The sequence below is a fragment of the Lycium barbarum genome, chromosome 6 (assembly GCF_019175385.1).
Source record: "Lycium barbarum isolate Lr01 chromosome 6, ASM1917538v2, whole genome shotgun sequence".
NCBI classification, from domain to species: domain Eukaryota; kingdom Viridiplantae; phylum Streptophyta; class Magnoliopsida; order Solanales; family Solanaceae; genus Lycium; species Lycium barbarum.
This window is the reverse complement of record NC_083342.1, coordinates 100185309-100209337: the sequence shown is the minus strand read 5'-3', so window position 1 is coordinate 100209337 and position 24029 is coordinate 100185309. Positions and strand designations below refer to the sequence as shown.

The following is a 24029-nucleotide window of genomic DNA, read 5'->3' as shown; positions in this document are numbered from 1 at the left end:
ATTTTGTTACTGCTACTTATAGAATGACATTTACTGAATGCAAGATACACGAAATCATCCAACTCATCGAGTATGGAACTTGAAGCAAAACATAGTCAGATAGATGCAAAAACTTCTGATGCTGCTAAACTCACTGCTGATATGGAACTCCTCCTTCGCGATCGAGACATTTTGCAGAAGAATTTGGATGAGTTTCTTATAAAACTTGCAGAACAACAACGTGAAGGTATATCTTGTGTGCTTTGGTTGATTAAATTATGGAAATAAAAGTTACTCATTTATTTTTAGATTACCCTTGCAAATAAATAACCTTGAAATCTCTTATAATTTCAACACGTCCAAACACAACTTTTTTTATGTGACTGACAATCTTCATATCAATAATTTTCTAAGAAAAGACAATATTCTACTATATATAGAAAGAAATCTCGATAGAAAATATTTTGATTGGAAAATTATCCATTTTTCTCTTAGACAAAAAGGAGATATTGCGGCCGCAAAAGTCCCAGGTTAAATAAATAAAAAATTAAGGCTCTAAACTCAAATTTGAAAAAATAAACCTTCAAGTTCAAATTTGTATGTGTGTTACTAACAAAAACAAAGTACTTTTCCGTGCCATGTGATATTTAGTTTTTTGTTTGATCTCTGATATGAGGTCAAAAGAATTTAGATTCTCTGTTACACTAGTATTATTTTTTATGAATTAAACATAATATAGAAGTTTCTCTGATAGATTAAATTATTTAACATTCACAATTATTTTAAAGCACCTCTTTTATCAACTTCATAGTCATTCGACGATATGCTTGCGTTGGGGAAAAAACATATATGTATATGGTAAGAGGGTATATTTACAAGACATGACGATGTTTTTCAGTTTACAAAATATATCAATAGACTTGTTACAAATCTATACGAATTAGGTAAATTAAAAAGAAGCAAATAAAACACATTAAATAAGGTAAGAAAATCATTTTACTTATTTTATCTACTTTTCTCTCTCCATTCAAAATTTAGAGATATAGTTTCCTGATTTTCTCCAACTTTTGCTTCCTTATTTCATCCTCTTTTCTCTCCTATTCAAAATTAAGAGATATTGTTACCTAATTTTCTCCAACTTTTACTCAAAAAGTCCACTATAATCGGTAATTTTTATGTAAATAGTTCATACACCAAAAAACATATATGTATAATTTTCGTATGCAATATGTATAACTGTATAGATTCTTATAATTATTATAATTTTTATATATGAAATATGTACAAAAAATTGTATGTGTATTTTGATTAATATAAAGCACATATAAATAGTATAAAATCTAATCAAAGTATGTGTAAATTTGAGAAAAATATGTATAATAAACTTGTAATTGATACAAACCAGATTCTATTCCAAAAAAATAATATATTTTAATTTTTGTATGCAATATGTAAAAATGTATAAATTCGTTATAATTTCTACGTATGAAATATGTATAAAGGTTGTACATATATTGTGATTATGACAAAGTACATATAAATTGTATAAAATATAATCAAAATATGTATAGATTATGAGAAAGTATATATATATATATATATGTATAATAAGTTTTCTGATTAATACAAACCAAATTCCATCCACATGTCATACGCATATCAGCTATCAACATTTTTAAGACTAATTGATATCGAATTTGTTCGCATTTCATACACATTGTGCCACATATATCTAAAAAAATGATATAGCACGCTCCATACACATTTCATACATATATTAGTTTTCAACATTTTTTAAAACTATAGTTTATATAATTTATACAGATTTTCAAAACACACAATGATCGTATATATCTCAAAACGATACAAATCAATTTTTATATACAATTAATACACAAGTTAGTAATCAAAAATACTCTGTAATATTGATTTGAAAATTTATATTAGGAGAGAAGATGTATTTTAGGTATGAAAATGGTGTCTATAATATAGGGAGAAAGAGAGAAATATTTTTAAAAAGAAGAAGAGGTTGAATGGTAAGTATCCTAAAATTAAGTCCATGTTTAAAATCAGTTTTTTCTTCCTTAAAAAAAGCCTAAAATCGTGGGTATCCCATTAAGCTCAAATCTGATATACTTTGTAATTTTGTTGGTATGTTTTGTAAATAAGGAAAAGTATCCTTATGTTTTGTAATATAGAGTCTTAAATAGGTATTATTAGGTCATTTTCCCTTAATTGTTTGTGTTGCAACTAGCAATCTATCTCTATTCTAAAATTTGGAGAAATTTATTTGACTGATTCATTGATACAAAGTTTACAAATACTTGGAATAATCTCAACGTTCTTCAATGAGGATATACTGCCATGCTTGTCACTAAAATGGAGGAAGATGTAGGTACTCTGAGCAATATTCTGCCATCCTTAACAGATATAATAGTCCTTTTCAAATTTTGATGAGTTTGTAATGTTCTGTTAGTTTTTGTAAGTGCTTGTTCACCTTGACATTTGTTGAACTTTTCTCACTTTCTACACAATTTCCAATAGGACTACTTTTATCTATCAACAATTAGTCTCTGCAAAGTAGTATTAAACTAGTTTAATTCCAATAATATGCTTCACACCTTTAATACCCATGATTAAGGTGTATAGTAGCAACTTCTTTGGTTGATTGATTAATCCAAAATATACATATCCTTACAATATCTTTTTATCAACTTCAGAGACATCCGAAGAGGATGAGGAGATAATGACTTGTAAGAAACTTAAGTATGATTCAGCCGGAACTTCTGCATCGAGTGAATTCACTCAGGAACAGTGGAAATACATGTTCGACCTGAACTCAGACTCATCATCGGAAGAGGAAATGGAGATACGAAAGAGAAATGATGACAAGAAGTTGAGGGACGATAAAAGTTTTGTGGAGCGCATGCACAAAAAAGATTGAAGCAGCATTCAACAATTCTGATGATGATGATGATAATCCCTATCAAGGCCCTGATTTTGGAATATGCACAAACATTGAAGGCTTGGCTGATCGATTGCGCGAGCAGCTTTCAAGGGAAGAAGAAGAAGAGTTGAAGGAAAGTAAAGAGGAAAATGATGATGCTGATCTGAAATAGACAAGAATTAGAACTGATATTGACATTAAGAGCATTCATTTATGCATAAATTTTGCTCTGGAACCTTTAGGTAAAAGAGCAAGAAGGGATAGCAGATTTATGAACAGTCATTGCTTCCGAATGTTGAAAAGTTCAAGCATAATGAGAACATTGTTTTTTTCTCTGACAGCTCTATCAACTATCTTATTTTAATGATCTTTTTATAACCTGTTTAATCCCTCCATGTTCCAAATTAATAAATAGCAAGAAGGATATCCAAATCTGGGAATAGCTCCTTGCTTTGGAATGTCAAGAGTAGTACTACAATTACAGTGACATGCAGGTTAATACTAAAAATAGCAGCAGGCTATACACTCGTAACACACCTCAAGTACTATAATCCATATTCACTATTTCCTTGTCCTTTCTCTTCTTTTTTACTTTTTAACCTGACTCATACCAATTTCCAAATCAATAATTCAATCAAACACGCATTGCATGAAAAGAGAATTACAAAAAGTTTCAGTTACCAGTATCTAGTGTAGTTAGAATGATTAGTTCCTAAATGCACCGAAGGCAAGAAGACAACCAAAAAGTATAGTAAGCTGACTGTAACACGAACAGCAAAGAGAAGGAGTGATGATGCAATAGAAATTGCAGCAATTGGAACTGTGGAAACAGTACAGAGCCTAGAAGAAAAGACAGACTCACTCGTACAGTCGTATGGAAGCAGCAAAAAACTGGATCTTTTGCTGTAAACTCTTACTATAAGAGTTTTGATCTCTTCTACAGCTGAAGTAGGAACATGGCAATGGAGACATATATGGAGGAAAACAACATCATACAAGGTGGCATGTTTCCGCTGGGTTTTGGTCCATGAAGCTTCCCTTAGCCACGATAGTTTATTAGTAACTCAACTAATTCTGCTATTGGCTTAACCACATCAACTGCCAGCAGAAATCATGACTAGCTTGACATCTATCAACTTGCTAGTTGCCACTACGTGTGAAGTACATTATATTTATTACACAACTCCACGTTGTGATATTTGGTTGGCAATTGTGATAGCCATATTGGAACCAAGATATCATCATCGTAGGTTGAGTTTTGGAGTTCAAGCCGAGCAAACTGCTTCAGCATAACAGTACCTCTCTTATTCCAGAACTGGTCTAATCAACTTGCCACTATATGTGAAGTACTTTACTACAGAACTCCCATGTCGTGATATGTGGTTGTCAACAACAGGGTCAACAATTGACGAGGGAACTTGAAGAACTTCATCAAATAAAGGTATAAAGTTGATCCTTTGCAACTGGGAACTTTATTGGCTAATAGAGATTAAGGACTGTAGAGGGAGCAAGAGTCAGGAGGATCATTTGACCTCAGTTTGTGAGGAGAGGCAGACGGCATGAACCATAAATTTAGAAACACAGGAAATCCAAAACATTTGTCTTGTCTCACTGTTGTAAACAGCTTCTGGCAGATGTCTGCAAAATATTTTTTTTCCAGAGGACCTCATTTTCTTGGGTTGCTTTAAAGCATAAGCCATCAAGATATACCTCTAGCCAGGCAAAACATGGAAACCCGGAGATCCTACTCTCATTTTCCAGTTTCCAACAGCCTGTTAAGAACAGACTCTTTTTCTAGAGAGCCATCTCAAATTACCTTACTTTCAACTTTACGTGGAGTTGCATCAAGCAGGCAGTCAGGATGCTCCCATCATAACCTGCAACCTGCCAGCTATCTACGCTAAATTAGCCACAACAAGAGAGAGTTCATCTTGTTTATAACAAACATGCAATTTGTTTGTTGCTTGTCTTCCTTCTACTTTTTTTGTTGAAATTTACACGTTTTGCAGGGACATAATCGAGAAGCCTCTACAGATGGTTGCTCAATGTAAGGCAGAATTTAAAGCATAACTGGCCAACAAATTACTCATATTTCTCCCATAAGCAACTATTTTCATCATCATCCATTGCGCTTCTTCTCTAAGGAAATGTAATCAGTAAGATGTAATTTATTATACCTTTTGGAATCATGTAGAACAAAAGCTGACTTCTACCTGAGGAAGCACATTGGGAGGTGAACGAGGGGACCTCATTATTCTTTAGACTTCATCAATATGTCGCACTAGAATCATTCTTCCAGGATCCCAGGCACCTGAATATGTTAGACCCAAGGGCATCTTAAAGACCAACACAAGGATCCGCAATCAGCTAGGATATGTTTAAAGGAAAAACGATAGCCAAGAAGTGCACCCATACTAATTGCACATAACTTCACTTTTCACCTTACACTCTCAAATTCAATTAGGACGCATGTGCTAGTGTGGTCTAATGAAATTTTTCTTATCACTGTTAAAAGACTAGTAAATGCAGTTTCCTACATACCCAGCAAAGAGAAGAAATAATGATGCAATTGAAAGTGCCTCTCAATTACAACAGGTCAACAGTGGGGCATCAAATTTAAGAGAAGGTGCAGTGATTGGAAAATGGACGAACTGATACAACTGTTTCAGCTGTGGAAACACCACCAGTCCTAGAAGACAAGCCAGACTCAATAGTATGGGAGCTGCAAACAACTGGATCTTTCACTGTTAACTCTTACTACAAGACTTTGATCTCTTCTATTGCTGAAATAGGAACCTAGCCGTGGAGAAAAATATGAAGAAACAAAGCACTGGACATAGGCATTTTGCTGCTTGACCTTGGACCCTGAAGCTGCCCCTTGCCCAGGATAATTTACAGAGAAGAGGGATGACTACATGTCATTTGTCTGAATAAAGAGATTAATCATCTCTTCGTACACATGCCCGTAATAGCGCGTCTATAGCAGCTATTCCTGACTATTTTCAATGTTAAGTGGGTAATGCCAAGAACAGCACAAGAATTAATGCAATGCTGGTAATACAAAGTCCTAAACCAAGGGACAAAGAAGATCTGAGACACAAATCCCCGCTCCCTGCATATGCTGTTTTGTGTGAAAAGAAAGGAACCAGAGAGTTTTTGAAAGCAAATCTGGTTACATCTTTAGGTTAAAGAATAGATGTATTTCCCTTTGGCTTTTTGGCATAAAATGGAAAATCTGAAAGATGTAGAAAGCGTGCTGAATTTTGTCCCCATTGGCTTTTCTGTCTCTTTCTTTTAAGGAAAAAAAAATAATCTAAATTAGGATACAAACCAAACAAAGTGAAGTACACACAAAATCAGTCATACATTTTGCTCCAACATAGATTTTTCCTCCAATGAAGTTGTATGAAGCAAAAAAAAATCTTCTCTTCCCATTTGGCCTTAGACAAGATAAAGGTATCGCAATCTTTGTAAGACATCAACTGTCTTGAATTGCTCAGACAATATTTCCCATTTGTATCTCAATATGGTGGGAATTATCTTTGCAAAGTTTATTTACTAGAGAACAGAAAATACTTTCTCTGGCAACATGACCTAACCTAAGCATGTAATCTAAAATGGATAAAGAGTCATCCAACTTATCTGCTTGAGAAAGATGATAAATCAGTTTCTCAAAAGTTTGTCTCCCTGGTTTGAGCCTACTCTTCACCATACTGCTCAACCAATCGACCCCCTCTTTTACATGTCCCTGCTTGATCAATCCAAGTATGATAGAATCATGAGTCGATGCTGCAGGTTTGACACCTCTATCCTGCATATCGTTCCACAATGATTTTGCTTCCAAAACCTGGCCGACCTCACAAAGTTTCTCAATTAACACTGTATAAGAAGCAGGTGATGGTTGCAACCCCTGCTTTAACAGTTCATATAAAAACTGAAGACCTTCAGCGATCTTCCCATCCTTGCAGAAACCCTGAATAAGAGAATTGTATGTGACTACATCATGCGCAACACCTTTCTCAGCCATTTCATTGAACAAGTTGTGAGCTTCTTCTACTCTTCCATAAAGACACAGCCCATAAATCATGGTGTTATATGTCACTGTGGTCTTTCCATATCCTTTATCACATATTTGCTTATAAAGACTTTCAGCTTCTCTTAGATGGTTAGTTGTTAGATACCCATGGATGAGTGTGTTATATGTGTACTCGTTGGGATTGAATCCCTTTTGAATCATTTCAAACCATAACTTTCGGGCATATCCAAGTAATTTCATTTTACAAAGACCATTAATCATTGTTGTATACATAACCATATCCGGAGCATAGCCTCTATTCTTTAAATCATTAAATATCCGAAAAGCTTCACGCCCTTTTCTCGTTTCACATAGTCCCTGAATAACATGCTGATAAGTTAATATATCGATAGAACGATTAGTTGAAATCATTGAATGGAGAAGAGATGACAGTCTAAAGTAATCTCTATTCTTGCATGATTCGTAAATCAGTTTATTAAAAGCTACATTACTAGGGGCATGCCCAGCTTCCAAGACCTGTCGAAGAAGTTGATGACCTTTTGGAACATTGTTCTCCATACAAAATGCTTGAATCAAGTGCCCAATCGTATGTACATCTGCTTCAACACCAGATTCTGTCATATCCTCATACAATTTCCATACAATGTCAGTTCTTCCAGCTCGGATAGAATCTGAAAGGGCTGAATTCCAAATTTTCAACGATGGACAGTAGCCAACACCTCTCAATTCAGTAAACACATCGACGGCATCCTCAATCAATCCATTTTCACAAAGACACTCCATGTAGGCCTCCCAACAACTAGGTTGAGGCACAAAATTCATATTTTTTCGAAAAGATTTAGCTGCACTGGCGGCCTTGGCTTGTACAAGCCCATTAAATATTACTTCATCAGAGAACTGATCCCTCGAAAATCCATTTTGAGAACAAAGCCAATAATAAAACCGGAGCGAGAACATAACATTCTTTTCTGCCTTCAAAACCTCAGTATAGAATCTTGGATCAGTAAACTTAACAGTGGGAAAATCAGCTGACAATGATTGTTCCCATCTGGGTCGTGTCCGGATGACTTTGCAAACATCTTTAGCTATCTCAGCTAAGCTCTGTTGCTCACTTTGATGATTCTCTGAACTTGGTTGATCCCGGTTTTGCACAGCAACTTCACCTTCAACCCCACTACTAGTTCCAGCAATACTAAGGTTACGGATTGGGGAGTTAACATTTTGGCGAGTGCACAAGCTTGTGACAAAAAATGGAGGTCTAGCCATTCAAATCTGCAGATTGTTTAATGAAATTCAAATGGGTATCCACTATCCAGAAATGTCAATCAAATATTCAGCTAAAAAACATGAATTTACATGGAATGCCTCTTTATATGCACATATAAGAATGTACAACTAGCACTATGAGATACAAATGCAAAACAGAATTTCAAATGAGCAAATTCTTCAATAAATTTCAAATGGGTAACCAATATACCAATCAAATACTCAGCTTACATACATGAATTTACCCGAAATGTCTTTTCATATGCACATTTAAGCACATAAAAATAGCAATATGAGATATAAATGCAATAAAGAATTTCAAATAAAATTTAAATGGGTGCCAAAAATTCCAATCTTTTTAGCTAAACACATTAATTTACACGAAATGCGTATTCATGTAAACATTTATGCATGAATGAATAGCAGAAAGATCTATGAATGCAATAAAGCATCTCAAATCTGTAGATTCCTCATTAGGGTGTCCAAGAATGCCAACAAAATTTCAGTTAAATACATGAATTTACAAACCTCTTCATTAAAACACAGAGAAACATGTAATGTGAGATATAAATGCAGCAAAGAATTGTAAAATCTGCCTGTCTTCAATAAAATTCAAATGGATATCCATAAATGCACAAAAAAATCAGCTTGAATACATGAAAGGCCTCTCCTTTTACACATTTATGAATAGCAATATGAGATATAACTGCAAGAAAGAATACACTTTTAATGGATTTTTTTTTTTTTTACCTTTTTTAGCCTTAGAAGAAGGAAAGCTAGTGTATTGATCCTTCAAGACCCATATCTGAAACTCTTCCAAAGTATTGACAACACAGTAGAATCCGATATGACAAGGAAGAATGCTTTAAGGATTAGAAAAATATTTTTCTTTTAAAAAAGAAAAACAGTAGGACGAATCTTACTTGTGGGTGAGAATGGAAGGTGGCATTCGAAAATTATGCAGAAGGGTGAAGAGAGGAAGAACAAACTGTTTCACTGGGCATTGACAGAGGATTTGTAGCTATTAGGCCCAAAAAGACTAAATCTTCAATTGGGCCTATTTTTTCATCATTGGGCTTTTACAGAACCCTTTTTTCATGTTTTAGCAACGAGGGTTCCCGCATGTGGTTAGTCTTTAAATATTGTCTTATTTTTCCAAATAATTGCATTTGTTCTTCAAATGGGCGGTCTTTAATTTTTGTCTTCAGATGGCTGATTTTTTATTTATTTTCCCCCCTTTAGGAATTGAAATTATGTCTAGTGGGGCATAACAATCCTGTAGAGTAAATGGAATAAGTTTATCTGTAAGTACCATGAGTGAAAATTAAAAATGGAATAAGTTTAAATGGCGTGACATGAGTAAAGACTAGAAATCATGAAAATCTAAATGTAATAAGTTTAAATGAGGTACCATCAGTGAAAATTAGAAATCATGACAAATTGGTAGAGTAAATGCAATACGTTTAGATAAGGTAGTATGAGTGAAAACTAGAAATCATGACAACCTGATAGAATAAATGAAATGAGTTTAGATGAGGTACTAAAAACCTAAAAATCAACAAAATCCGATGAGTAAGGAAATAACTTTAAATGAGGTACCATGAGTGAAAATTAAAAAATTTAACAATCTGATAAACTTAATAAGTTATATAACAAGATAACTAAGTTGAATGCAGCATGAAATCTTACATGCCACAATTATCATGTCGCTTTACCATTTCTGCAACTTAAGGATAAATTAGTCCCATTTTTTTCCCAGTAAATTTAAAATCTCATTTCTAAACCGTAAAACAATAGGGGGCAATTTTTAAATACCAGCTCAAAAATAGCCTATTTGTGCAAATCACCTTTTTTTAAGGGTGTTTACATAAGTACTCCACCCGAAAATAAATTAGCCATGGAGTATTTCTTTTCTTATAACATTAGCCAAAAGATAAGATCAGTAAATTGTTTCAAATCATGATTTTGGTAAATGATTTTTTAGTCTTGTGTCAATTAGAAATTTAATTTGTTGCCTTAGAGTATGGTTTCTTATAACATTAACCTAAAGTCAATTAATTAAGATCAATAGTTACGTATGGTGTTCTAATATAAGTTTATAAAATATATTAAAGTACTTAAAATATTCCAGCATTTGCTGGAACCTGAATGTGGAGTTGTAGTTTAGCATTCTGCTGTAAATGTTGATGCATCCGACCTCCCTTTTGCATGCAAAGCAGGTTTATGGAAGATGAAATGATGCAAAATGAACATTTCCATTACTTAATATATTTTTGCAGCTTAGTTGACAGTCATGCCGAGCGGCAAGAGGAGTAGTAGGAACGGGAATGGATTATTCGACCTGATTTATTTGTCTGCCCCAAAACGTGGTGTTTCCATGGAGCATGGTTCAACCCGGCCTAGCTATGGGGCAGGCTTGTGAACTAGGGACCGCAATCCCTTTTGGGGGCCAAATGCCTTTGATCTCTACCGTAGGTGCCAAAAAAGAATGAAAACAAGCCCGAAAAAAAAAAAAAATGACCACTCTGGTTCTTTCACTATTTTCAGGTACCAAAAGTTCCCTACATTTCAGGTATCATACAGACAACACTTCAATGGTGCCTTCACATAAATTAAGGAATGTGCCGGCTCGGCAGCTCGCAAAGCTACAATGATTTCAGTGACCGCTGATTACACAAAGATTTGATGATTTTCTTAAAAGACTAATACTGTTTGTAAGTTGGTAATCATCAGTTAGCTTCTCTATGAGCGGAACTTGTTTAAAAATACCATCTCCTGATACAGAGAAAATCCGGAACGTCATATTGAGATTCCAGGAGAAGTAACTTGTCAGCCAGAAATGTTATGTATCGATAACCTTTATGTAATGGGCAACCAGGTCCAAACACTTCCATCGCCATCTCAGCAGCTGCCATGTCAGTAACAACTTCAACGCTCATCACCGATAAAGGGAGACAGCAACCAGCGAACTTTTGGGATTAGGATAATTATTGGTCCGCCGCTTTCAATTGATAAAGAAAACTGTTTTGGCCAGTTTTCTTTTCCATGGGCATCTGCTAGGAAAGGAATCCAACTTTCTAGGAAAGGAGTCAAAATGTGGAGGAAGGAGAGGAGAAAGAAGTTCGACTACAAGGTGCAGACAAGGAAATTATTCGCTGTTTAGGAGGTTAAGATAGTTGAAGGTTAAAAGGTCAAACGATGGATCTTTTTTCAGATGAATAGTCATGTTTTATTATACAAGGTACTTGGGCAAAGTGACTAAGGTTATTAGACCAAAAAGGCATGATATGGAGATATAATTTGCAAGTCTACTAGATGAGTCTGCTGACAAGAATATTTTGTGAATGGTGCTGTCCCCTCGAAAACCTCTAACAATCATTGCCTACAAGAAACAGAAAGATTTAGAGTAGTGCATTTAGTACAAGCTAAAGAGAGAAGAACCACAACCTAGTGAAACAAACAGATATCCTGTCCTTAGGAGACAAGAAACACAAACACAAGCTGCTACAATTAAGTTACTAATACAATGCAGTGAACTAATATTCTTACATCCATCAGCATTGCATCGACTCAGTCAAGTGAAAACTCAGTGGCTTATTGCTTTTTATCTTATATTAGATCTACACGTCTCCAGATTTATATGCATTAGACATAAAAGAGATTGATTTTGTAGGGCTTGCTAAGAATATGAATTGGAATCGCATTATCCCTTTTCTAGCCTCTTAACAATGGCACAATAGAGTTCAAACCTGTTTCTAGGACTTTTAAGTATCTTAAGCACTCATATGTTGGTTTCAATAAATTGTTGCTGGTACTGATGGTCAGCCCATCACAAGATGTCCATATTTCAAGTCATGGTGTTGTTTCACATTTCAGTATGAAGTTTGTCCCTTTCCAAGTACTGACATTTGTTTTTGCAACTATAATTTCATCTTTTTCACAATGCAGAATGAAACATTTAACAGTGACACTCTTGTAGAGTACAGAGAAAAAGAGACAAATTATCATCCACTTGAAGCAAAACACACAGAGAAGGATCAGATAGATAAACAAAAAATAAGGCATCATGTTATAAAGTTCACACCTGAGATATCTGCTCTGCGTGAACAAAAATATTTCTGAATATCCGACGAATATATGTGAAGAAAACTGCAAGAGATCGAATTCGGTATCTTAGAGACCAGAAAGCAATAGCTTTGGGATAAAATCACAGTAGGGAAAAGATGGGGGTTTCACAGGTTTAAGAATAGAGCAGCATTTGGTCAGTATGAAAGAATTTGCATTTATTGGCACATAGACCAAGCAGACATTTTTTGTAGTTGAGAAATGGTCACAAAACTGTAACAGCATCATATGAACTTTAGCATTTGCAAGACAATTTAATAGTTAGGGAAAAGAGTTGAACTACTAGGAGATCCTGTTATCTTCAGTGTAAAGTATTAACATAGTAACTGACTTACTCAGTTGGAGTGAACTAAAGAAAACACTTCACAAACAAAAGAATGTTGAAGCGAAGTGTTATTGATGAACCGCACAGTGTATTAAAATGCAATGAAATGGGTTCTCTTCAATGATACACTAACCATCTATTGTCTCCAAAGTTGTCAACTGCTGCCAATTAATCCTACGAGATACAATACCAAGTGCAACGTTTCGTACCTGCCAAAATTATTACCAAAAAGAATCAGAATTTTAGAACTGTTTCCTTTTTTCTTTTCCTGTGAAGAATTTTCAAACTATACCCCGACTATAATCAGTGCAGACAACATAATAATAACTCCGTCTCTATTGAATCTAATACAAAGTAATAACCATTACTCACCTCATCAAACACAAGATTGATAAATCTCAAGGAGAGCAGGAGAGTAAGGATAACTTCAGCAACAGGGACACCAAGGTTGGCCAAAGGGGATATGAACCACCGTAAGGCAAAAGCTATCTGCTCCGGTGTTGTGGTTGATAGGAATACACTTGCACTTTGGAAGATCTTTTAACAAACGAGAGCTAACTTAGAATCAGAGTGTTACTGAGAGTTAAATTCAAACAAGTCTGCAATCACTTAATGTTGATTGCTTCCTTAGGAGTTCAGGAGAGAACTGAAATATTGGAGTCCAGAGGAGATAATGTGATATTCCGGAATGAATTTTTTAATTGTCTAATTCCTTGTACAGCTTTCTCAAATCCAGAAAATTCACTGCTCAAATAGTTTGGTCCATGTGTTTATATTACCTTAAGATTTCTAACGACTTCACCAAGAAATTCAAAAGATTCAACAAATTCTGAATTTTATACAAGTTGACTTAAACAGAATGGCGAGACTATAATTTTCTTCTTAAAGCTGAATGTATAGAATGTTTGATTAAAGGTGTAAGATCTTCAAGTTTGACCTTAAACATTAACTGACTGAAACTAGTTCACATTAACTAGATGAGAAAGCAAGCCACTTCTTTAGATGATTAAGAAAGCAACCGTTTGTTTTCATTTGAAAAGTGTACCTTTTTTTCATTTGAAAAGTGTACCTTGATGCTGCTAGGAGTACCGAACTAGTTTGCTATGTGGACTCAACAACAAATGGCAAGTCACTACTCACAGTGAAGGTTAAACATGCTGATGTAGTAGCCGTTGATAAGCCTTTTCTGGTGAGTTGTAATGGCCCCAGCTTCAAGATTACATATTTATAACCTTCCAAAGATGCAGGAAAAGGTGGTAATCCCATCATTGAAGCTGGGGGAGCTCTTGAAGAGATGAGGGAAGGTGCACTGTCAGTACTTAGGCCCAACATTATAAATAAGATCCCGGACAGCAGTGCGACTCTCCCGAGTTGATCCTGTAACCATATTAGACAATCAACAAGGCAATTCTCCAGCATTGAAAATTTTGTAGAGAAACAAACAAGGCAGAAGCTCCATAAGTCATCAGATTCGATGAAAAAAATTTTGAAGCATGAAACGCATTAAGATTCCAATAATTGACCATTGGTAAAGTAAGTAGATATAGAATACACGTAATCCCACAGAAAGATTTCTTTTTATGAATTGTTCAGTTTTAATGTTCAGTTTAAATAAGTAGTATCTACGCCAAACTTACCTTCCACACTTGTGCAGGCTGGACCAAAATAGATAGTATAGCTAAGTATGCAACCAATGACAAACGCATGATTACATTTGATTTTGCCGGTAAAATAACCAGAGTAAAGAGCCATGCCTGCATAACCAAGAAATGGAGATCCAGAGTAAGATCAATCTTCGACAACTACCGAACAGATGACATAGTGGATGAAAGGAATAGAATAAAAGAACTTTTCTTTCAAAACTGTAAAAGAACCTCTCTTAGTGCAAAAGAAAGCAATAAATACCAAATATACTAAACTATTAAGACTTTTGCAATAAATTGTTTGAAGAACTCATGGAAAAACAGATGCCACAAAACTTTAGCAGTCCTGATTATAAATATTCCATTATGCTATGGGGCAACTCATGCAGCTTTAGAAGGGGTACACTTCATCCACTTCCTGCAGCAAAAGATTACACCCAACATCTCTCAAGCAAATATATTAAACCCTTGACGCCAACCTAGCCCCATCTCATTTCCTAAATTAACTTCCTTTGTAGAAGGTACAGCTCTTCTCGATCACGCGCCCTCGAGTGGAGCTATGTTAAGCAACTAACAATAAAAAATCTGAAAGTAGTGCAAGTAATTAGAGAACCTTTGATTACTACAACTGCGTCTCACTATCAAACAAGTTGGAGTCGGCTAAAAATCTACTCATTAGTGAAAATCTGATATTAGGATTCCCATGATCAGGGTTCATCAATTCTACAACTATACCAATAAAGAATGGATAATGATCGTAAAAATTTCAATTGCTAAAACCTAGATATGCCTCTTAAAGACATCAAAGCAGAGTAGCATAGTTCACAAAATGCAGCTCTATGAATCCACTTAGCATAGTGAAAAAACATGAACAGTATAACATTATTCACAAACAGCTCTGATGCACCAAATATTAAACATTTTCCTTTATTGGTCATTAGCATATCTAAACAAGAAATCCCAATTACTGAACCATACAATACAATCCCCCCCCAAAAAAAACCATGAACACAGATAAACAAGAAAAACACCAATTACTGAACCATATTGTACACCTCAGAAACAACCCCAAAAACAGAAAACTCCCAATAACAAAATTTTATCAAGTTCAACACTTTTCACACTGAAAAAGACAAAATTATACCAATTTGATTCTGGGGTCAACAGAGTGGACAAAAGTGAAAGGAGAAGGTATGTACTGAGCAATGGGGCTAGAAGTTGCTCCAGATATAGCTCTAAATAACTTATCTGCACCAAGAAATTTTTTTGGTGACCATTTCTCAAGCAATTCTGGCCAGTTCACTGCACCCTTAACACTATCACTATTTGCTGTACAACTTATAAAGGTTCTTGATTTCTTTTGTTGAAGATGCAAATAAAGAGGCTTTGTTGTTAGGTTTGGAGTGAAGTGATGCTTCAAGGATATGGGTGTTAAGGCATGGATTGTAGAAAGTGTTAGAGTTGGATAGTTGTAGAGGAATTGACTATACATGGTAATGATGAGGAGGAGATTAATTTACAGAGGGTGTAAATTGTTTTGGAGTTCCAATTGGAATGTTTTATGGTTCTTTATTTTCCTTGTGGAATAAATTGCAATTTTGGTCCTCGATTTTAGAGATTGATTGTATTTCGTCCCCTATTGTTCACTTTTTCTATCGTGTTACTTTTGCTCAAAGAATCACTAAAAGATTCACTCATCAATCTAAAAGAATCTCATTGCTGAATTTATAATTAGTTTAAATAAAGTATGATTTAATGATTAAAAAACCTAGGTTTATAGTTTAATGTTCAAACTATCTAGTAGTGTGTGGTAATATTTGCTGATTTTCGTTATTGGCGGACTAAATATTGCAAATATTTCTATTATTTGACATTGCCTATTGTTCACGAGTTAATTTTTCAACTAAAAAGATTCTTGAAATAACTAGCTTTTTATCACACAATTCTTTTTTTTCTTCTTCTTTTTTTTTTTTAGCATTTTGAAATTTTGCATATTCCTGACATTTCTCTTTCCTTTTTCTTTTGGTTGGGGGTGGCAAATGATGGAAATGCTAAGCTACATTTCTCTATCGCGAGACAAACAATATTTTAATCAAATTGTTGAGTCTTGCTGGTAGGAGTATATACCCGAAAACTTCGACAACAAAAAGAATTGGCTAAGAAAATCTCAACTACATTTGATTACTTCAAAGTAATTCCTTTATCTTCTTTTTGTGCCAAATATTCTTTTTTATAACCATATGGTATCTTGTACCCCACTAATCCAACTAATTCATAGTTACGTTCTATAAAATTTATTAAAAGGGAAAACATTTCCTATCAAAAATTTCTCCCAAACTTGAACTCGAAACCTTTAATTTAAGGAGAATTTTTTTTACTATGTCTTCTTGTTGGAAATACAACACCACTAATGAGATTTTACTGAAAAATAGTAAAACCAGCAAATAACAAATTTTTGTTAATTCACTTTTACAAATCAATAAAAGGCCATGAGCAAGCTAGACAACTCTTTCTTCAATCTGCTCGAGACTAAACTCCACATAACAATCTTTATAAAGTCCATTAAGAAAAGGACAAAAAAAATCAATACGTATTACATACACACGTTAAAACTTAAAAGTGAGTAAAATGAGAGGGGAAAAAATAAACATTGTCGGTACATTATTAAATAATGAAAATTCTCAAATTCTTCCTCTGCTTAAACCTCACGGGTATTAACATCTCCAATTCCAGCATGAATTGCAGCAGTGCAAAACATTTGTGTCCCGCCCAATATTATCAATATGGTCTCCAAGGTCCTCTACAAAACATTGTAAATAAAAATGTCATTTTATATTGCAACTAAATTTTCCGCGAATTTAGAATCAGTACGTACAAATTAGATTTGGCTTATCATTTATTTATAGTATATTTTATGTTCTTTTACATGTATAGTTATTGTCCAATTTTTAAATAGCAAGTATGGTCGCATTTGCTACTCAAATATTAGCTCCGCCTCTATTTACTTCTTTCTGATTAAAAACAAATGTATGAACTTACCAAGTTTGAGTCGGTCCACCCCATATCAATCTCCTTACAAGCCAACCTGCGGTCACCAAAAAAATAAAATAAAAAAAATCACCATCTACAAAAGTTGCGGGCAACAACATTTCTTTTTATTTTTTCTTACTCCGAAATTTTTATGCCAGATATCATTATCAAAAAGTAATAATAAATGGCATATGAAAGTTGTTTTATTTACCCCATAGCAAGTAATGTGAGTAGCCAACTGGTGAGAGAAGTGAAAGCAGCTGTATGTAAATTGGGTGCATCCCATTGTATCACATTTTGAATTCCAGTAAGTGAGGTAATGAAGCCCACCACTCCAGCAATAAGTGAGAATATGATGAGAAAACCAGTTGCCATGTTCCCAAATGGAAAGAATATAGGAAAGATCCTAGCTGGGATTGCGAGAGTTGATGCTGCAAATAATTTTCGTGACATTCAAAAGTCATCGACGCCATTCAAGAAAAAAAAAATATTATGTAAAATATGTTTGGTTGGGGGGGGGGGGGGGGGGGGGGAACAACTTCTGCCTTGACAGGGCGGTGCTCTGAATGAAAAAGAGATCGATGAAATTACCTGTTTCTCGGGATCTAACTATGGCATGATTGACAGCCCAACCAGAAATTACAGTAACAATGAAGTAAAGGAAAACATTAAGGATCAAAAGCATAAAAGCTGCTGATTTTCCTGCCCCTGAAGCCATGGCCTGACAAGTTTAGCTTTGGCAGAAGCAAAGAAGGGAAATTTTATTGAATAAATTAAATCCCTTTTGTGATTTCAATACTGAATATGCATATGTATATAAAGCCATAATGGTTCCATTCTTTGTCCAGACAACATTGACAGGTTGTAGCTTTTTCTTCTTTTCTTTAAAAGAAAATGTGTCTTAAATCCAAAGAAATGAAAAGAATATCTTGGATTAATCTTCAGTAGCATCCTGATAGGGGAAAGGAATCACTTTGGCTTCACACGGATGTAAAAGGTATTCTATAATATTCTAAAGAAAAGGCTGGCTTGTACATGAGATTAAGCATCTTTTTTCACTTGGACTCTTCATTACTTTGCACACCACGTGCAAAGTTCTGGAAAATGGCATGCTGGACACACATATTCAAGTCAATGTAACATAAATATGCCTATGTTAAAAACCAACCGAGTTTAAATCCAGATAAAGAAGGAGAGTCATGGCAGATTGATGGCCAATAATCTATTATGATGAATTCTCTAAAGAGTCTGAACAGAACATTAACAGATACAGAAGATATTCGTATAACTAACTTAATTAAAACAAGGTTCCTGCAAAATACTCCTAATAATGTTCTCGGAAGTGCTGAATTCTACCCTCCAATTATTGATGGACCATGGAAAACGAGTGTCCATTGTTCATGACTACTATCAAAATATTCAATCTTGAATTAGGACAAGAAGACTATATAATTATATTTGTTTAATCTTTAAAAGCTGCGCCTTTTTATTATGAGTTTCAAAGATCAATTCTGCAAGATCATACCAATTGGAATTCCAGAGAAATCGATTAATCTGGAGAAAAGAAATGTAAAGATGTTCAAAGTAGTCCAACAATTACACCACCTCAACTCCAAAGCATTCCAAGGAACCACTTTTCTAGGACTAACTGGTAAATTTTTGGCTCCTTTACAAGATTTTCCCAAATAGGGGAATCTCAACAAGGTACAAAGTTTCAGCACTTATCTCTAAGAAGATTATTATGAAACCAAATTGCCCTCAAATACTCTAAACCTTCAATGAGAGTTTTTGGGCAGCAAGAGCTTCAGCCTCAAGGGTTGGCTCCCACAGTATAGTAGTTTCGGCAAGTAATCCGGTCACAACATAGGGGTCCATGTTTGAAGCTGGGCGGCGGTCTTCCAGATAACCTGCATCCACCAACCCCATAAACAAAAAAAGAGAAATAAACAGCATTATTAGATGTATGTTGATAAAAGTGGTCTTCAAATCAAGCTACATTTTTCATTATTTGCAGAGAAAGGTAAAGGAACATATTAATGTTACTCCTCTAATAAAGCAGAAACTTACCTTTGCCTTCCTTCTCAGTGTCACGCCCCACACGGATTGAGGCACCACGGTTAGCAACTCCCTGCATATTTAGCAAATCATGCAGGATGAGGACAATTGATACAGACTATTTATGTCTCAGTGAAGGAAAGATCAGCAGCAGGCATACCCATGAAAATTGGTCAATGCTTGCAGTTTCATGCTTTCCAGTCAACCTTCTCTCATTTCCTTCACCATAAGCACTTATATGATCCATGTGGCGAAGGGAAAGATTCAGAATTGCTTTCTTTATTATTTCAAAGCCTCCCTCTTCTCTCATACTTAGTGTACTGCAAACGACAAAACATGAATACCTAGTAAGTGAATCCTTCAGAGGAAATTTACTATGAAAACCACACATTGACTTTCAGAAGACAAAATTGCTAAACTAGAAAAATGAAAATCGGAGAGGGGAAACAGTTGAACAGAGAACAGGAACTTGAGGAAAGAAAGACCATAAAACAAAAGGATGAGTCGTAAAAGTCACTTGCAACTAATTCATAGCTGTAGCAACTATCACATGGTGAGAAAGTGATTTATGTCTTAAAAAGATTCATATCCCAAATTTTATCTTTAAGATACCCAATGTCTCTCTTGGAAAAAGGAGCTACCTGTAGTTAGTGTGGCATCCTGCACCGTTCCAGTCACCCTGTGAATACCATGACCAGAAAAGAAAAAATGGAGTTTCATAATTGTACTTAATTTGAATAACAAAAAAGATCATAGTTTTTTTTAGATCACCTCAATTGGTTTTGGATCAAGTGAGAGAACAACTCCTGCTTGTTCAGTAATTCTCTGTTAGATCAAGGAACAAAAGAAGAGAATGAGTAAATCTTATTTCTTAGTTCAGCAACCACTTCTAATAACGGTAGGAGATAAACCACCGCAACAGTCAAAGAAAATAATTGAGGTAATAACTCGCTCATTTCATGCCACTAGAAAAATATTTCATTAGTCCCTACTGCCAGGACTAAGAGCCGAATTGATGCGCTGCATGCTGGACATAGAAGATATCACTATTTGAGGTATTCAAGTATCATAAGTTGAATTAGGATCTGGGAAGATAAACTACCTCAAGGAGGTATCTAGCACACCAGATATGATCTCCAGCTTCAATTCCCACACTAGGACCGACTTGAAATTCCCACTGCCACAAACAATTAAGTTGATCCTCCAATTAGAGGATTATAAGTGACAGTGATTTTATTGTATTAGAAATAGATGTGACAGAAATGGTACCTGTCCTGGCATAACCTCTCCATTAGTACCACTAATGTTAATTCCAGCATACAGGCAAGCCTTGTAGTGAGCATCTGATATATCTCGGCCAAATGACTTATCTGCTCCAGCACCACAGTAGTAAGGACCCTAAAGTTCCCACAAAGATAAATAGTTATTGGACAGTAAAATTGAACTGATTTTACAGCATCATTGGGGTTGTACTTGTGCTGGATAATTTTTCAGCTGTGAATCATTCTTTTGTGCGAAACAATTACCTGAGGTCCGGGGTAGCCTCCAACAGGCCAACCTAAGGGCCACTTTACATTTGGCTGGAGTAAGGTGTACTCTTGTTCTATTCCAAACCTAGTCAACACCAATTGCTAGACAACATTAGCAAAATGATATTAAAATTCAGAAACTAGGAAGCAAAATGACACCAAATAATAACACATACTCTTCTGATCCTATTTTCAGGGAGAGAAAAAAGGATCTTGCATTAACATCAAGAAATGATTGTTTCATTATTTTATTATCTAACTCTTATAGGAGTTTTTTTTTTTTCGGAACAGTTAAAAGAGTATAAGAAGCAGGTTTTAAATATTTCTTAGCATCTATTTCCAAGGATACACAATGTCTTAATAAATTCATTTTCTTGGAAGTTTGTGAATGAGGTTTTACATAATAACTAAACTATAAGCATTTTAATTTTGTTGGATTGTTCAAAGGGAATAGCTGGCATTCTCTTGGTTCTAGAGACCCCTCACGAAATAATGCTGAAGAATAGCCACACAGTACATAAAACTAGTAAAGTGAGGCAGATGAATTTAACGTTACCATGGAATTTGAGAAACAACTTTTGGGTCGCTAAAAATTTGAGCAGCTTTATGGCGTTTGTTTGTAGGAATTGGCTCTCCAGCTGGTGTGTAGGCATCACAGATAACCTGTTTCAATTTATTTAAACAATAGCACCAAACTTCAAACCAATGAGGTCAAAGATTCAGTAAAACATCATGAATCAGTATTGTTTACTAAACAACTCACCAGGATGTTGTTACCACCACGGAAAGGGTCTTTAAATATTGCCTGAGGACTGAGATTAAACGATTGAGGTTAGCTATAGAAAGTGGAAAAAAGGAAAGGAAGACATTTATTAAAAATAAAAAAGAGGAATAAAAGTAAGTAAAATTCGTCAAAAATTAAAGGAAAAAAATCAGTTGCTGATCTTACTATAGAATGACTTCACTGTCTTCTCCAGGCGCTTGTCCAGTACTTGATCCATCGTAGTTCCACTTCGGGAGATCAGAAGCATGCTTGACTGGCTTTGAAATAGTCTGAAAATTCAAAAGCAAGCAATCAAGACAAAATTCATGAAAAAATCCAAATGCAGTTTCTCAAACTTCTGTTGATCAAGTAGAGAAGCAACAATATGTACCCTTGATTTACTACGCATGTCAATTCCAGTACCTCCAATCCTGTTTTTAATGAAATGTAATAGGTCAGGCTGTCCATAAAGAACCAGATGTTGCAAAGGTAGTGAATTTTTTCAAAGTAATAAACCTTCCAAGTGCAATGTTGAATAAACAGAATGAGATGTGTATACGAAAGAATAATATACCAAATATATTCAGCAATGATCTTATCAGTGTATGGAGTTACGTCCAAGTTTAGCAGCTGTTCCACTCTGTTCACAGTGCCATTATCAGACTGGAGAGCAAAAACTCTAAATTTGGCAGCGCTTTTGACAGCAAGTCTTTTATTCTGCTTCAAAACCACAGAGCTCCACATCTTTGAAGTCAAGGGACTTGCATCTGTTGAGCTCTTCGTCATTCTCATCTGCCATTGTGCAGATGGAGCCAGGATCTGAGCCATCTTCACCTCCTAACCAACTGAACAGAAATAATAAGACGATGAACTTTAGCGCCAAATTAAGGGTGTAAAATCCTATTAGATTAAGATGCTCATCAAACAAACTAATTATCACGATTTTACTTTAATTTGAAGTCATCTTATTTTCATGCCATTAATGGATAAACTAGTAATAAGTTCCAATGAAGTAATGAGTAACGAACCATACAACTCAGGCAGTATACGGCATCAGAATTTCTTGAGAATCAAGAAATAATAAGTAACAAAGGCTGATCATGAATCTAAGTTAAGGATCTGAGCCATGTTCACCTGCTAGCCAGCTGAATAGTCTAACTAAAAAGACAAGGAACTTTAGCACCAGTTAAGGGTTTGAAATCCTTTCAGATTAAGATTCTCATCCGACAAACTAATTATCAGGATTTTACTTTGAAGTTAAGCTTATTTTCATGACATTAATGGATAAACTAGCAAATTTCAATGAAGTAATGAGTATGAATCACGCACTCCGCCAGTAGAATTTCTTGAGAATCAAGAAATAATAAGTAATATAAGCTGATCATATTGCATCCTAAATCAAATACTCTTGCCACCTCTAGAGTTATTCTACATTGTACAATCTACTATTGTTTTCATACATGAACCAGACTCCATTCACATCTAGCTAATTTCACGGAGCAGATACTAAAGAATCAACAAAGACTACAGACAGCCACTGGTCTGTGCATTACTTCTAAAGTTGGATGACAAACATGACATTTCTAACAGCATTAGAAGTATATGCATATAATGCAAAGATCACAACACCAGAAAGAACAAAAAATATAGTGACTTGAGAGTCATTGGGTCCTAAAGATGAAATCTTGAATAAAGCCCACTGATCCACACATTGTGTTATAAGCAATCAATACACAAGAAACCAACAAAACAATAACCCACACTTCACAAACAGTGTGTTCTTTACATGAAATCACACATTTTAATCATCAATGCTTAAAAAAAACAGACCTTCTTAGTATAGAATGGTTGAGAATCAGTTACATACCTAACTAGGCAATGCAGAAAAAATGTTGTTGAAGACCAACTTGAGAGAGAGAGAAAAGAAGATGGTGTGTAACAAGAATTGTTTTGAGTGAAGTCTAATTTTAAAGGCAACAAATTGAGTGGACATGGAAAGTTTCTTGGCTTTTCCATAATAGATAGGGGTATGTGTTGAGTGGAGGAAAATAGTTTTTGGTTAGTATAAGATCACCTCTAGCAGGTTCAATGAGTTTTATACTTTTATATCTCTCCTATCATTTAAGATAAGGCTTTTTCCATGTAACCTGTTGCTTCAGAGTTCAAATAAAGACAAGACTGTGAATAAATTAATCCATTAGTTTTTTAGTAGCTTAATCATTTTATTAATTGTTTAATGCTCTGGCTTTTGTCATTATTTGTCTATGCTTAACTTTGGTCAGACACTGATGATCTAGTTCAAAAGTTTTGGGAAAAGGTAAAACGTTGTTT

The 24029-nt window shown here is 34.9% G+C and overlaps 5 protein-coding genes across 5 annotated transcripts; 1 reads left to right on the top strand and 4 right to left on the bottom strand.

Annotated features, from left to right (window-relative positions):
• Positions 1 to 2956, top strand: LOC132599859 (uncharacterized). The gene is made up of 2 exons (XM_060313037.1): positions 1 to 226; positions 2700 to 2956. The coding sequence occupies exons 1-2, from the start codon at positions 73 to 75 to the stop codon at positions 2921 to 2923; spliced, it is 378 nt and encodes a 125-aa protein (XP_060169020.1). The 5' UTR covers positions 1 to 72; the 3' UTR covers positions 2924 to 2956.
• A 3294-nt stretch (positions 2957 to 6250) lies between these two features.
• Positions 6251 to 9216, bottom strand: LOC132645022 (pentatricopeptide repeat-containing protein At5g18950). The gene is made up of 2 exons (XM_060361755.1): positions 8979 to 9216; positions 6251 to 8234 (listed from the first exon to the last, which is right to left on the bottom strand). The coding sequence occupies exon 2, from the start codon at positions 8226 to 8228 to the stop codon at positions 6423 to 6425; it is 1806 nt and encodes a 601-aa protein (XP_060217738.1). The 5' UTR covers positions 8229 to 8234; positions 8979 to 9216; the 3' UTR covers positions 6251 to 6422.
• Positions 9217 to 10731: 1515 nt separating this feature from the next.
• On the bottom strand, positions 10732 to 15867 carry LOC132645020 (protein ABCI12, chloroplastic). The gene is made up of 7 exons (XM_060361753.1): positions 15466 to 15867; positions 14316 to 14432; positions 13819 to 14055; positions 13051 to 13215; positions 12812 to 12887; positions 12313 to 12377; positions 10732 to 11610 (listed from the first exon to the last, which is right to left on the bottom strand). Exons 1-7 carry the CDS (start codon positions 15811 to 15813, stop codon positions 11461 to 11463), a joined length of 1158 nt encoding a protein of 385 aa, XP_060217736.1. The 5' UTR covers positions 15814 to 15867; the 3' UTR covers positions 10732 to 11460.
• Positions 15868 to 16766: 899 nt separating this feature from the next.
• Positions 16767 to 18728, bottom strand: LOC132645021 (membrane protein PM19L). The gene is made up of 4 exons (XM_060361754.1): positions 17943 to 18728; positions 17563 to 17782; positions 17361 to 17406; positions 16767 to 17121 (listed from the first exon to the last, which is right to left on the bottom strand). The coding sequence occupies exons 1-4, from the start codon at positions 18067 to 18069 to the stop codon at positions 17020 to 17022; spliced, it is 495 nt and encodes a 164-aa protein (XP_060217737.1). The 5' UTR covers positions 18070 to 18728; the 3' UTR covers positions 16767 to 17019.
• Positions 18729 to 18879: 151 nt separating this feature from the next.
• Positions 18880 to 23722, bottom strand: LOC132645019 (glutamine synthetase, chloroplastic). The gene is made up of 14 exons (XM_060361752.1): positions 23566 to 23722; positions 22273 to 22543; positions 22090 to 22129; positions 21885 to 21988; positions 21699 to 21747; positions 21492 to 21598; positions 20933 to 21020; positions 20676 to 20804; positions 20509 to 20583; positions 20178 to 20231; positions 20048 to 20085; positions 19567 to 19726; positions 19419 to 19479; positions 18880 to 19258 (listed from the first exon to the last, which is right to left on the bottom strand). Exons 2-14 carry the CDS (start codon positions 22524 to 22526, stop codon positions 19119 to 19121), a joined length of 1299 nt encoding a protein of 432 aa, XP_060217735.1. The 5' UTR covers positions 22527 to 22543; positions 23566 to 23722; the 3' UTR covers positions 18880 to 19118.
• Between the last annotated feature and the right edge of the window lie 307 nt (positions 23723 to 24029).